At 42.3% G+C, this 14,478-nt stretch overlaps 1 protein-coding gene across 2 annotated transcripts in view; it reads left to right on the forward strand.

The window, feature by feature from the left end:
* LOC117426381 (homeobox protein cut-like 2) overlaps positions 1-14,478 on the forward strand; it is a 102,030-nt gene that overhangs the window by 47,480 nt on the left and 40,072 nt on the right. For both annotated transcript variants that reach the window (XM_058994690.1, XM_058994692.1), the window contains exon 2: positions 13,428-13,538. In XM_058994690.1, coding sequence (XP_058850673.1) covers positions 13,428-13,538 — 111 coding nt within the window. The remainder of the gene's footprint in view (positions 1-13,427; positions 13,539-14,478) is intronic.

The following is a 14,478-nucleotide window of genomic DNA, read 5'->3' on the forward strand; positions in this document are numbered from 1 at the left end:
TGCTTTACTTTTATTTTATGCTTGCACTTCCTGGGCCACCTTCAACGCCTTCTTTCCTGTCGTTAATCAATCAGCTGTTGCTTCCCCTAAAGACATGCTTTGCAGCCTTAGAATCTTGCCTGATTGTTTTTTCATTTATTGAAAATATGCATGACCAACTTACAATGCAAATGAAGCTTCAAGAACTAAGCATAATTGTAGACTTACCATTAGTTAGTCCAAGATTAGTGCTGATCGGGGTCTGCGAAACCAGCCATTAGTGTTACAGTGCAATGTTATCCTTAGTGTTATCCTTAGTGTTTCTCCAGTAGTGATTGGTGACAAATATCTCAACATTTAAACGGTTGGCAAAAAAATCCCTAACATACATTTGGCCCGAAATCTAATTTAATTGAGATCACCCATTAATCAATTCTTGCTTATCAGATATGGATCCTTAATAAAAGCGTGTGAACATTAGAGATATAAAAAGGCATCACGATATGCAGCAGGATATTAAATGCACTGGTGTGTAATCTCCTGCACTGTTTGTTCTATATCAGGAAATCAGCATGGAGAATTGAGCCCTTGCTTGCCTTGTGTGATGGTGCTGAGCCACATATCAGAATATGATAATGATATTGACACCTAGTTTAAATGGGACATTGTTGGCTGCTGGAAATGAGAATACTGGATTGTTCTGCTCAATGTGGTTAATGCTCCTAAACTGGTATGCATGAATCTAAACTCATTCTAGATTGTTAGTCAGTCTCAATCTCAGTTTTAATATTGGTGTTAAAATAGTATTATTGTAGTAGCAGTCATATCTGTGCAATAATACTAATACAGAATTATAATATTATACTAACTAGCGCATCAGTACTAGTGTACAGTTTTTGTTCTCAAACAGGCTTTTAAGTTAAGCTTTGCTTACGTTGTCAATTAAAAGAAGATAATTGTTGGACCCCTCTTGCCATTGATGAATTGGGTATATTGTAATGAGCTAAACAATGCTGGACTTTAATACCAGCATGCTGACATTTATAATCCATCATATTACTTTACAAACCTAATTTCTCTGTATTTGTATCACTAGTAATAGGGGACCGGCCCAGATAGATTAATAAAGAGATACAAATAGTCAAAGAGGCTTCAATAAGAAAAACACAATATATGAGTTCAATTACAATAAGAAGCACTCTTGGAGCTGTCATTTCAGAATGCCTCCCCACCCCACCCCCACCCTCCCCCCTACCCCAGGTCTGAGTCCTATTTACTTAACAATCTTCAAACCACTTCCAGGAAAGATACCCCACAGAGCTGCTCAAAGCTGTTAGTCTCTGGTCGGATTTCAACCAAGAAGGGAAGACCAGTTTCCTCTCAGCTGTGAAGGCTAATTGCACTAATTGTACAGATGACTTCCCAGGGCCGCTGCATCTGGAAGATTCCCCGACTAACTGCTCAGGAGTGTCTTTGCAGCCCAAATCCCTTTGATTTATTCCCAGAACTGCTGGATAATCCACACGGTGGTACATCACAAAGCATGAAGCATGAAGCAGGCATTCTTCAGTAATCCATCCACAAAACACTTAATCAGTGCAGGGGTGATTTGGATTAAACACTGAGGAGAAACGCGTGAGACTGGCTTGTTTTTCAAGAGGGTCCTGAGAGACAGGAGGAGCCGCGAGGAGAATCAAACTGCTGGGTTTAAAACCAACAGTGGTGACACAGCATTCACTCAGATAATACAAGAGAATGGACACCTGGGCTGTTTTTGCAAACAGTAGAGTATCTTATTGCAGGCTCTTAGACACATGGCTGTGAACCAGCAAAGTCCCTCTTGATTTTCTATGCATCTATGCATCAACCCTCTATCTGTGGTTACCCTGGCAGTGCCCCTGCGTTGCATCAACCCTCTATCTGTGCTTACCCTGGCAGTGCCTCTGCGTTGCATCAACCCGCTATCTGTGGTTATTCTGGCAGTGCCCCTGCATTGCATCAACCCTCTATCTGTGGTTATCCTGGCAGTGCCCCTGCATTGCATCAACCCTCTATCTGTGCTTACCCTGGCAGTGCCTCTGCGTTGCATCAACCCGCTATCTGTGGTTATCCTGGCAGTGCCCCTGCATTGCATCAACCCTCTATCTGTGGTTATCCTGGCAGTGCCCCTGCATTGCATCAACCCTCTATCTGTGGTTATCCTGGCAGTGCCCCTGCATTGCATCAACCCTCTATCTGTGGTTATCCTGGCAGTGCCCCTGCATTGCATCAACCCTCTATCTGTCGTTATCCTGGCAGTGCCCCTGCATTGCATCAACCCTCTATCTGTGGTTATCCTGGCAGTGCCCCTGCATTGCATCAACCCTCTATCTGTGGTTATCCTGGCAGTGCCCCTGCATTGCATCAACCCTCTATCTGTTGTTATCCTGGTAGTGCCCCTGCATTGCATCAACCCTCTATCTGTGTTTATCCTGGCAGTGCCCCTGCATTGCATCAACCCTCTATCTGTCGTTATCCTGGCAGTGCCCCTGCATTGCATCAACCCTCTATCTGTGGTTATCCTGGCAGTGCCCCTGCATTGCATCAACCCTCTATCTGTGGTTATCCTGGCAGTGCCCCTGCATTGCATCAACCCTCTATCTGTTGTTATCCTGGCAGTGCCCCTGCATTGCATCAACCCTCTATCTGTCGTTATCCTGTCAGTGCCCCTGCATTGCATCAACCCTCTATCTGTGCTTACCCTGGCAGTGCCCCTCCATTGCATCAACCCTCATGATGCAATTCAGGTGGACTCCCTGCTTCTGCAAAATGCTTAAAAAACACAGGTTGATCAAATCAATGTCTTAGTTTCTGAGTTTCATCTCAGTATTATCCTTTGCTTCTACTCAGTTTTGACATTGAAAAAGACTTCTAGTGTAAACTTTTACCATTGCATTTTAGTTTCCACTAACACCCTTTTAATACATTACTGTGCTATTTCTATCCTCGGCGGGAGGGCATGTATGTTACTGTCAAAAAAGGTACCTGGAGATTAGCCATTGCTTTTACAAGGATGTCATGCAATATACATGATCAAGAAAGCAAATTGCAGTCAGAGGATAGATACGGGGCTCCTCTTTTCCTTTCCTGAAGCCGCTTGAGGGTTTGTCTTAAAACTACAGAAATAAACTGCCATATGGTGACAGAGAGAGGGGGGAGAAATCACTCATATGTTTGCCAGGAGCGACTGCAGAGCATCGTGGGACAAATACAAAATAATCCCCCACCCACCGCAAGACGAAAATTACTTCAAACGTGCGAAACCGAGAAACTGAAGTAAGCAAATAAAAGGGTGAATCGACACAGTGACCTGCTGTTCTGTAGGAAGTGCCCGAAGTGTGTGGGACACTCTTCAGCTTGACCAGGCAGTGTCTGAAATGTGGTTTTATTGATTCTATCGATTTATTTTGTTGCTTTTTCTTCATTTTGGACAGTGGCCGGGCATTGTCAACATTGAGCCTTCATCAAGAACACTGTGCATCTTATTCCGCGCCCTCCTGTGCAGACGGCAGGGTGTGATTAATGACACTTCCATCGCATGCAGATGTAACACAACATGCCTCAGCTTTGTACACATGATTACTTTGCAATCATCTCACTGGAGCGACGTGAAATACAATCTTATTATTTAATGGGCAAGAATGTAATAAAACACTTGGGTGTGGGGGGTGTAAACTGATTCATGAGTCGATCTAATAAAAAAAAACAATATTTTTTAAGGCCAGCTTTATTGTATTACAGAATGTGTTTTTGTATTTTAAGTATTAAACTTGGGATCAATGAGTGGCACTCACAATGTTAACAGTGCTTTTTTGTGTGTGTCCTACTTGCAGAATGCAAAGAACAGGCTTAGGCTTTTGTCTAGACAAGTAAGCTATTAGATATAGTTGGAAATTAAGTAGAGACTTAGGACAGAGGGAAGGAGACACTTCTTCACGCAGAGAGCGCGGAGTGTATGGAATGGGCTACCTAGCCATGTTGTTGAGGCAGAATCACTTGACAAAGTTCTGAGATCAATGAGCTACTAGGATGAGCTTACATGCACCGCCGCTCGTTCGTAAATGTTCTTATGTTCTTATATCAATAAAGCAGGGGGGGGGGGGGGGGGGGGGGAGCAGTTGGAAAGTCACAGTGTCCCAAATGATTTTTCTTGAATCTTTTCTCAATCCATACCTTTGATTTGTAGCTGTTTATAAAAAACAAACTCCTCAAAAATGTGCTGTTCTCAGGTCTAAGCTGGATGTTTCTTTTTGGCTTGATGGCACAGCACAAAAGCGGCCTGACATTGGAAGTGGTGTGAAGGCCGCACCTTGCCATGGACACGTCGGCTCCAATACCGTCAGTATCACGGCTCGATGTCGAGGAGCCTTGACATCAAAATCTCCTGTCACCCAACAAACACCACTGACTCCCAGCTTTGACAGTTTGTCAATCTTGCAGAACTGTCTCTGTGCACCACAAGAGAGCTTTATCTCTTTTGCAGCGTGAGTCTTAATCACGCTGCAAAAGAGCCAGGCTTCTCTGCATTTGTGGTTTTAGAGCTTTTAACCTCGCTTCATCTCACCGACAGGGGACAGAATCTGCTATGGCAACTTTAACCTCGGCTATCGGCTGCAGCCAGTCTGGAAGATCCAGGCCATGGCACCAATGTAACAGGGCAGAGGCTGGGCAAGAACCGGCGAGCGTCTAAACCAATATGCAAAAGAGCTGTGCTTTAATCTCATGTCACCGACAGGACAGGACAGAATCCGTAACGGTATCACACAAGACAGGTTGGCTATCAAAGGGTTTCTAGTACTGCAGTACAGGGAGTTGTTTTTCTAAGATGTTGAAAGAGTATAAATGTATTTATCTTCCTGCCTGACAGGTGGCTACACAACATTAGCAAGTCCCAGGTGTGTATGATAATTGAAGCTGAGAGTGAGATGGGCTGAGCTGTTTCATATTAAACACAGGTGGTGTCAAACTCAGCCTTGAGTTCTCACCTGAAAGATGCAGCTTGGATCAGCGCATATATCTCCCAAAATAACACAGAAAAAGGGATTTAACAGACTGACACATCATTACAGAGAATGAACAGTTTTAGGTTAGACGCCACACATTCATTTTAATACCAGGCCAAAAATAATTAATTTTACTTGTGGTTATTAATCACTCCTAGAGTTTCAATATACCCGGTTAGTTTATTTTAACTTATTGCGAGTTTCTCCTAGTCTTTCTTTCTTTCACACCTTTTTTTTCTCGTTCTGCTTTTCGCTCGCTAAAATGAAACCATACCACCGTTTTCTCTCCACAATAGAGTAAGTGGACTGAATTAAAGTTATTTTCCATTTAAATGTTTCTCTCTTTAGATGACTGTCAGAAACACGATTAACACTGATAATGCGATCATCATTATTCATTTTTCAGTACTGTAATAAATCAAGACTAAACAAATTAACATCACGATAATTGTTTTATTATTATTGTTCCGACCACTTTTACCAGGAAGCAAATTTGTGCATTGGGGAAATGTAGCCCTACTTATCAGCAGTATGTCTCAAGGACCTGTGAAAACACAACCATGCAAAAAATGTATCTTCTGTTTAAATATAGTTTGATCAGAACGGTATCTGGATAAGTAAACTATTTAATTAAAAACATTATTTACATGATTAATTTAATTGGCTTTTGAATTATCAGTTGACATGCATTTCCTGCTAAATTGAAAATGTGCTTAATTATTAATTAAATTACGTCTTGTAATCAGGAGGCCAGTACTTGTCAATATTTTAATCCGATTTGTTTAAACTTTCTGCCTTTTAACAAAATAGTCTGGGGTGGATGCTATTGGTTTTCTCTTTATCTAAGCTGAATAATATGCTGACAATAACACTGGAGATACGGAGCATGTACCATTCAAGATTCACATGGCAGGCTGACTTCATGCCAGGCTGGTATTCAGGACACAAGCTCCCTTCCCTTGAAGCCTGCTTGACACTATGCATTATATTATTACTGCTTGCAACTGAAGGCTTTACTGTCACTTTGGTAAAGGCTGTTTATCCTGCTACCACACTGTACTGTACTGTAGATGCACTTCCTTTGTACTTATTTATATGAAAGTGTGTTTCTGCAGCTGCTGTCAGCCTGCATTTCATTATGATCCCATGGTTTTGGATTATAGGCTAATTTGGCCTGGCTGGGTTTAGAATAGCTACTGTGTTTCATACTCCTTTAATGAGGGTGGCGGTTCTAGTAACTGCTGCACAGGAATTGAATCTGTTGTGTGGAGGCAGATAAGGGGACTTCACTGATGGTTGTGTAAGGCAGTGGAATCTTGGCTAGCACACCTTTCACTGGAGCGCAGCTAATGGATGCTATCAGTCGTACAGTGGTTGATTTCCCCAGCCTTCCCAGTCTGTCTTTGAAGGCTTGTTTTTAGAGGCGAGGAAGGTTTTGCATCTTAAGGATCTCTCTATAACATAATCAATGCACTCCTTCCCTTGTGTAACAGCAGCATTGGTTTAAAGTCGTACATGGGGCAGCCGTGTGTTATCACAATCACATTGCTGATTCTATTCAGCTGGGACCTCGGCGCAGCTAAAAATGCATTCACATAGTGCACACTGTAGAAAATCCACCAAATTCTTCAATAAAATCCATTTACGTTGAGTATGGGGGGAAGCAAAAGCTTCATGTATTTATATAAATTATAATGGTATATTTATTATGCTAATTTGTGATATGGAGTGTGAGAGAGAGAGAGAGAGAGAGAGAGAGAGAGAGAGAGAGAGAGAGAGAGAGAGAGGAGAGAGGAAGAGGGAGAGAGGGAGAGGGAGAAAGAGGGAGAGAGAGAGAGAGGGAGAAAGAGGGAGAGAGAGGGAGAGAGAGAGAGAGAGAGAGGGAGAGAGAGAGAGGGAGAGGGAGAGGGAGAGGGAGAGGGAGAGGGAGAGAGAGGGAGAGGGAGAGAGGGAGAGGGAGAGAGAGAGAGGGAGAGGGAGAGAAAGAGGGAGAGGGAGAGGAAGAGAGGGAGAAAGAGGGAGAGAGAGGGAGAAGGAGAGAGGGAGAGAGAGAGGGAGAGGGAGAGAGAGGGAGAAGGAGAGGAAGAGGGAGAAAGAGGGAGAGGGAGAGAGAGGGAGAGGGAAGAGGGAGAGGGAGAGGGAGAAAGAGAGAGAGGGAGAGAGAGGGAGAGAGAGAGAGAGGGGGAGAGAGAGAAAGAGGGAGAGAGAGAGAGAGAGCTTATTTGAATGTGTTTTTATTAGTCGTCAATAAGGATGCTTGCAAAGCCAGCCATGACTACCCCATTCTGACATGCTGAGTTTCACCTCCCAAGCTAATGCTAATGTGTACAGTACATTTCTAAGCTTTATGCTAGTTACTAAGTGTTACCATATAACGCTAAGGAGAGCTGACAGGAAGGGGCGTGCATTGCTGTTATGTATTTCACTACGCATTAGACTTCTGCAGAGGTAATTAACTTTGTGGTGCTGTTCACTCATAGTGCTTCAGAAAAAGCTATTTTTATTTTAAGTTTTGAGGTTAACACCACTTTGCATGCTTCGTGACGTTATAACAAGCTCCATCGCAGTCAGTCAAATCAGCAGGGAAGTGCATGAAATAATAGTATTGTGACAATCCGATGCCAGTGTAAAGATTTCAGAAAGAAAGCACTGGGCTATATTGTTTAACCCTTGACATACAACATCCAGTTTAGAAGATTGTTTCAGAAATATGTAGTTAAGGTCAAACTTTGTTTATCTACTTGAGAATATCTTTCCTCCTATTTTAAATAAATCATGGGGCAATATTCACAAATCAATTGTGCTAAGATATGATAACACTTGGATGTTAAAAAGCATCAAATAAAGAATCTACTGTACTGTAAGAGATTGATTGAAGAGCTCCTGCACACACCTTGCTATTTCTTTTACATTAGCAGTTTTCTTTTACAGAACAGGGGCAATAAAAGCTTTGCTAATTTGGCCCAAGATCTCTCAAAACACTCTCAAGTTGTTTGTTTCTCATTTTGTAGACATTAACGAGAAATCTTCTCTTTTATTTCAAGAAGGAAGAAGTTCATTTAGGTTAATGTTCGAGAACCATCCGCGACAGTTAGGTGCTCAGAGCCGAAGGTGAGGGCAAAAGACAAGGTCAGTTATTGACAAGTAATGACCGCTGCGGGGGGATGAATTAACACTGTACTCAATGGGACTCGTGTTTTTCTATGTGAAGACATTTTTTTAAAGTTATGTTTTGGCTTGGCAGGCTTGGATGGTGAGGTTTATAATAAAGACTAAGCACTTTGAATTAGTTTCCGACTCGTGCAAGTCTCTGCAAGTTGTGCTTCAGAATTAATGGATACATTAAGTATCCTTGCGGAAAGTTTCCAACCTCCCATTAGGGTGTCTTTCTAATAACCCTGTATTAAAACTGCAAATCCCTTAACAAGAACCATTAGCAGACCATGGCATTACCAGTAACATTAAAAAACAAACAGACACTGACAGACTTCTCATTGAATCATTTGTCAAATTGTATTACTAAGTCTCTCTTTAGTACTGCTATAGATCTTGATAATTGAGTGTTTCTGGTTCTGCATGGACTACCAGCAACGGCAAGACAATAACAACAGTCTGGAACCAATTCTGTGCTGTGATTGGAACGAGACGCATTCAATCACGGTGCAAGTAACAAATACGACCCTCCAGCATTAATGAAAACTCACAAGAGAATGATTCATTTATTCACACAATCAATTAGACAAAATTCAAATTAGAAAGTAATAAACTTTTATTATTTTTAATTGAGGTGATTAATACTTTGTCACATAGCATTTAGCAATACGGTCTGTAACAATGCAAATGATGTACTGTTTATACACTTGAGGTGAATTGCATTTCTCTTTATGCTTCAAAATGTGATTTTTAAAGATTAAAATCTAGGTTACTTATTTAGGTATCACAGAGTGCTCTTGAGAATTTCCATTAACATTATGGCCTCCATGCCAAGATAGACAGACAGACAGGCAGACAGACAGTGATCAAGGCCAAGGGCAGCTTGGCACAGGTCTGAATTATTACAGTTATCTATTACAGTTATTTTTAAGAATCACTTTGTATATCATGTCCTGTTTCAGGTGTCTTTTTAAAGCTCAGAGGCCCAGTGGTCTCTATAGAGCTGTCATGACTCCCATTGCATAGCAGTTTGAGCCACTGCTGGTTTCAATAAGACGCACCTGAGCTTGTTACCCTGTGCACTGTGGCTAATCAAGCTCACAATAAAACCTAGAATTGGTTTCCAACTTTATTTCCACCCCTGTATCTGATTTCTTTCTGACAGAGTTCACGGGAGGCCAAACGATAGAGGAATGTAATCAGCAGACAACACAGAACAATACTGAATATAAGACTGCAGCAAAAAATCTGACATTTTTTTGAACCCCCACATACTGTTTCCCCAATTACCAAGATTAGAAGAGTATTCACTCTTGTACTGCTGTTTGCAATCTGTGATGTTGCTCTTGCTGTTTGTTGCCCTGGCTGGGAATACATAGTGGGATCCTGCCTCATGAAATCGCTGATCAAACCAAAGCTGCTGCCCGAGGCTTTTCTGCTGGCTCGCTGTTCCAGACTTCATTGGGTCAGGGGTCAGGGGTCAGAAGCGGTGGTGCTCGTTTGTCATTGATTGCACAGACAGCGGCGTGCTACACTCCCCCCAGCCCCTTACCACATCTCTGCAAAGGCAGGTTAAACCCAGGGCTTGGTTTTGTTATTACGTTTTTACGCCAGGGGTAAAATAAAATGAAACTGTGGGTAATTACCACAAAGCAGTGTTGATCTATATTTTATTGAAGTCTTTTTTTTCACACAGTGGTAAACTATGTTTTTTTTTTATTTTATTAAAGCTGGCTTTACTGTGTTGGATTTCTTAAGTCTTTAGTGGAATCATTTGTGCCATATAATGGCAGTGCAATTAAAGGGTTCTGGTTGACTCTGGTCAAAATTTGCATGGTAGTTTTGCAGTTTTCTCATGCCTTTCCCATGATTATACCAATAACTTACCAGGGTTTACCATGTTTTAAATATGCTTCACCATGCCTCTCTGGGCTTTACAATGCTTACCTATGCTTTACCATGTCTACACTATGCTTTATTCTTACTATGATAAAGTTTCGATGAACAGAAAACCATCCTGCACACTGACAAGGGAAAGAACTACATCTGCAGTTTCATGTGTGTGTGTACTAAGGGCATCACAAAACACTGTGTAGGAGGGTCCCAGAGCATCTTTTGTTATTGATTCAAAGAGAAAGAAAGTTCAGGAAACAGTGAAACAGCTTGGGTAAAGGGGGGTTGGGGGGGGGGGGTTGGGGTGGGATGAAGACAGAAGTAGAAGGAATGAGGAATGCTGCTAAGTCGTCTTGAATTAGCTGATAGAAATAACCGCAGAAGGATGTGCTCCCCCGTTGCCGTGGCGAGGTGAGAGCCGCCTCGAGGGCCCGTCTTGTCAGCGCTGGTTTGCTGTGCCTGGGTTTATTTGGACAGAACGTGGAAGAAAGGGAGCGCTTCACTGCAGCAAAGCAGATGTTCCTCTTGTTTGTGTCTCAGCAGTTTGATGGGAAAGATATTGCTCTTCTCCTGCGTGGGGGTGGGGGTTGCAGTGGAAGTCTATTAACCTGACCAACAACAGCAGCAGCAGCAGGGAGTAGCAGCATTACCTGGCCACATGCCAGACGCTGTTTGGCTCTGTTTAAACCCAGCAGCCTCCCTGCCAGAAAGCCTGAAAGCTTCTGGGTTTTCGACTCGGGTGCCAGTAATAACGCACCGGCTAGACTAGACTCCCTGTGATTGACCCGATTGATTCTGGTGATTTGATTTACGATCAATCCCCTCTCAAATTTGGCGTCTCAGAAGCCGGGCTAGTCTTGAACTGCTATGAACAATCTCTTGCCAAGCAGAGAATTAGACCTGATAAGGAATGTATGAAAGGAATCTGAGCTTATCTTAATCACACAGTGTCCCGGTATTGCGTTGTCAGTGTGAGGGAGGTGGTTAGAGGGTATAGGGAGGAGGGGGCGGGGGGGGGGGGGGGGCAGTGCAGTCCACAGTCACCAGGCAGAACAGAGTGGATCTATAAATTGATGGAATTCAAAGCCTCCAGTATCGATTACCATTATAACAAACAGCAGTGCACAGAATGTCTGATTATTTTTAGACAAAGATTCTATGCTCTCAGCAGCAATTCTGCTGATGCTGTCACAGTGTCAGACGTCTGCAGTTGATTGCAATTAGATGCAATACAAAACAAAATAATAATCATTTTATTTTCTTTGTTTTATTACCCTGTGTTCATACAGAGCTAAACCTGCAGGATCAATGGTACACATTATATTGTATAGTGTTTTCTCATTCCTGGCAGCTAAGTTTATGTTTTCCTTTTATCTAAACCTCTCAATGTATCTTTACATGCATATCTACACTGTCTGTCTACATATACCTTCCTATACATAGCAACACATACTGGATACGTGATTATGGATGCTGTACAGCCACAGTGAAGCATCCTTTATGTCCCTGTTATTTTGTATTCAGTTATAATTTTAGCTGTCAATTATTCTAGACTCTCGTTAAAGAAGCCAGCATTCTAAGCCGTTATGTGAATAAACTGTATTCTATTCATAAAAACACATAATTAAATAAACCATTCTCACGAGTTAAAGCTTTGAGTAGGATCCACGGTATTTGTTCTTCTCGTCTGGGGTAGGTGAGTGTCTTGGGCCTCCTCAGGAGGGTATGAAAACCCTACCTGTCTTAATGAGTTTCTGTGTGGAGCTGCCTATCAATCCACTGCTGCTGCTGCCCTCAGCACAGCTTCTTCTCCCCCCAGAGTGGTCTGCCGTGCTCTGGGTGTGGACCTCAACTTGGCCTCATGTCTGTGAAGCCTCTTGAGGGGAAAGTCATCAATTACAGGCTGATGGCTGAGTGGCAGGCTTTTAATCACAGGAGTTAGCTGTCGACAACGTGACTCTGGAACACACGCGTACACACACTCGCACGCGCACACACACACACACACACACACCTTTATATTTCTCAAAAACACATATTTCAAAATGCTCTATATCTAGACATGTAGTGAAATGCAGTTTCTGTATATTTAAACTAATTCGAATCAGAATTCGAATCTCCTAAAAAGATATAATTCACCCCTTTACCTGTAACCCACATGACTGCACTACTCTCGATACCAGATACACTAAACTATACACCACTAACCTGGAAGTTATCATTGCAGCATGCTCGGGGGGTGAAGTGAAAAGCAATGGTTTCACCTTGTCATTCTGCTTTGGTAGTAAGTGTATTAGAATTTGGGTAGCACTCCACTGTTGGGACAGACTATGAATGTACTGTATGTCACACTTCCTGTCCTTTTGTCTTTACATAACCAATGGTCTATCCCTCCTTCCATATGCAGGTGTTGTTTTTCATGATACTGATGTACTTCGGTTGTGGGTAGCATCTTGTTTCGTATTGGATACTACCTCCACTTCTATTTTCCAAAAGTTTTTAAAAAGATTATTCGGCAGCTGAAATGAGTTCTAGATGTTTGTTTCTAGTTTCCAAGCACAGTAAAACATGTTTGTCTGAGAGATATTGGAATGTGGATCGATTGCATCGGCTTTCTAGATGTCACATGGCCTTGAACACAGGGGGAGCAGTGTGTGCGCGTGTGTGGGTATGAGTGTGTGTGTGCGCGTGCCCAGCGCTTCTTCATCTTGGGAGAGCTTCAAACCTAGATTGTATCACAAAATATATATGTAAAAAAACAAAACAGCTGAATTTAAAAGAACGTCCTACTCCCTTAAAGAGATTTACAGCCTTGTACTCAAAGGAACAGTTTGGGGTATATATTATTGGCATCTTCCTGCTTCTAAACTCTGTTAACTTGAAATTAAAGTGCCGTTTTCCTCTGAAAAAAGCTGATTTATGAGTGCTAAGTGTATTTTGTAAATCATGCTTAGAAGATCCCCCTCGGCACTGTTTGATAGATGTCAACCTGCCGTGATGGACTTCAGAAAAGCACCTGGGCCATGCTACTTCAATATTCTCTGCCACTTTTATTTATTTGTATTTTTAACTATGTTGAGCGTGTGAGATGTTGATTTATGACCCTGACGTTGTTTTTTTTTCACCCTGTGCGGAAACCCCTTTGCTGAAGCAGGTTTATTGATTATTTTAAATACTGATTATCTAAAAGGCCTCTTGCTTCTTTAGGCATTGGATTTATTGTCGTTTAATTATTTATAGCTGCTGCTTGCAGTGTATCGCTTCTCTCTTTCAAGGCTTCATATATTAGATCTGGCTTTTTTGAATACTGTACAGTTCATATGGCAAGCCCTCTAGCCTGTTTCTCTTTCCTTTCTGCAGAAAGAGCTCAACTCGGTGGCCTCGGAGCTGGCAGCAAGGCAAGAAGAAAGCGAGCACTCTCACAAGCATTTGATTGAACTCAGCCGGGAATTCAAGAGAAATGTACCAGAGGTAAGTATACTCTTTTATGTGATTAACCCAATGTGCATGGCCTTGGCTGATGTGCTTAAGGCACCTGCAGCCCTCAGATACCCCCTTTAACAATACTAACTATTTCTGACATCATTGAATTCCTAGGACAGAGTAACAATGAAATGGACCAATTTGTCAAAAATGATGAACCCACTTGCAGCCGTTCAAAGGGTAATCAGTTGCCAAATGGACGCTTGGGAGCAAAAGTAGCAATGAGGCAGAAATAAGGTTCCAGGGGAGCAATCCCAAGAGCAGTCTATGTGACTGATGCTTGGTGTACAGTGTTGAGTGTCTCTGGGACTATTTGTTGGATTGACTTTGACCTCCTCTCCCAAATGTCTATCTGGAAACCATCTTTTTTTAAACTAGACACCACAATTCCTCCAAAACGGCAGAATCCATTTCTTTCAAATTCTGGAGATGGTCAAAGGTGGCCATCGTTGACTTTTTATTTGGCAGGTGAAAATGCCGTACCCTGCTGTACTGTATATGCTATACAGTATGGAGGTATTGGAAAAAGGCATTTCCACAGATTAAGGCATAAAACCCCTAAATGGTCTGCAGCAACCTAGAAAGCAACCTGACTTTTGCTTGTCTATGTATGTAAAGCAGGAGGGTCTTTTCCATGCTGTCATGGGTCTAGTTCCTGTTACTGAGGCTTCATTCACTGTCTCATGACCTAACCCCACAGCCACCCCTGCTGGACATCTGTAGAGCACACTACCTTCCTGCTGTTACTGCAACCCATAGGAAAATGAACTGCAGTCATGAGTCTGCAATCAGAGTACGCTATACTGTATTACTACAGCCAACTGATGTTAAGCTGCAGTTTTAGTTTAAAGGACATATCGCAACAAATGCTATTTTTTATGTCTGCTGTATTTGTATCTGTATCATTGTTCTCTATCTCTGTCTGGCT

Source organism: Acipenser ruthenus, chromosome 21, assembly GCF_902713425.1.
Source record: "Acipenser ruthenus chromosome 21, fAciRut3.2 maternal haplotype, whole genome shotgun sequence".
Taxonomy (NCBI): Eukaryota; Metazoa; Chordata; class Actinopteri; order Acipenseriformes; family Acipenseridae; genus Acipenser; species Acipenser ruthenus.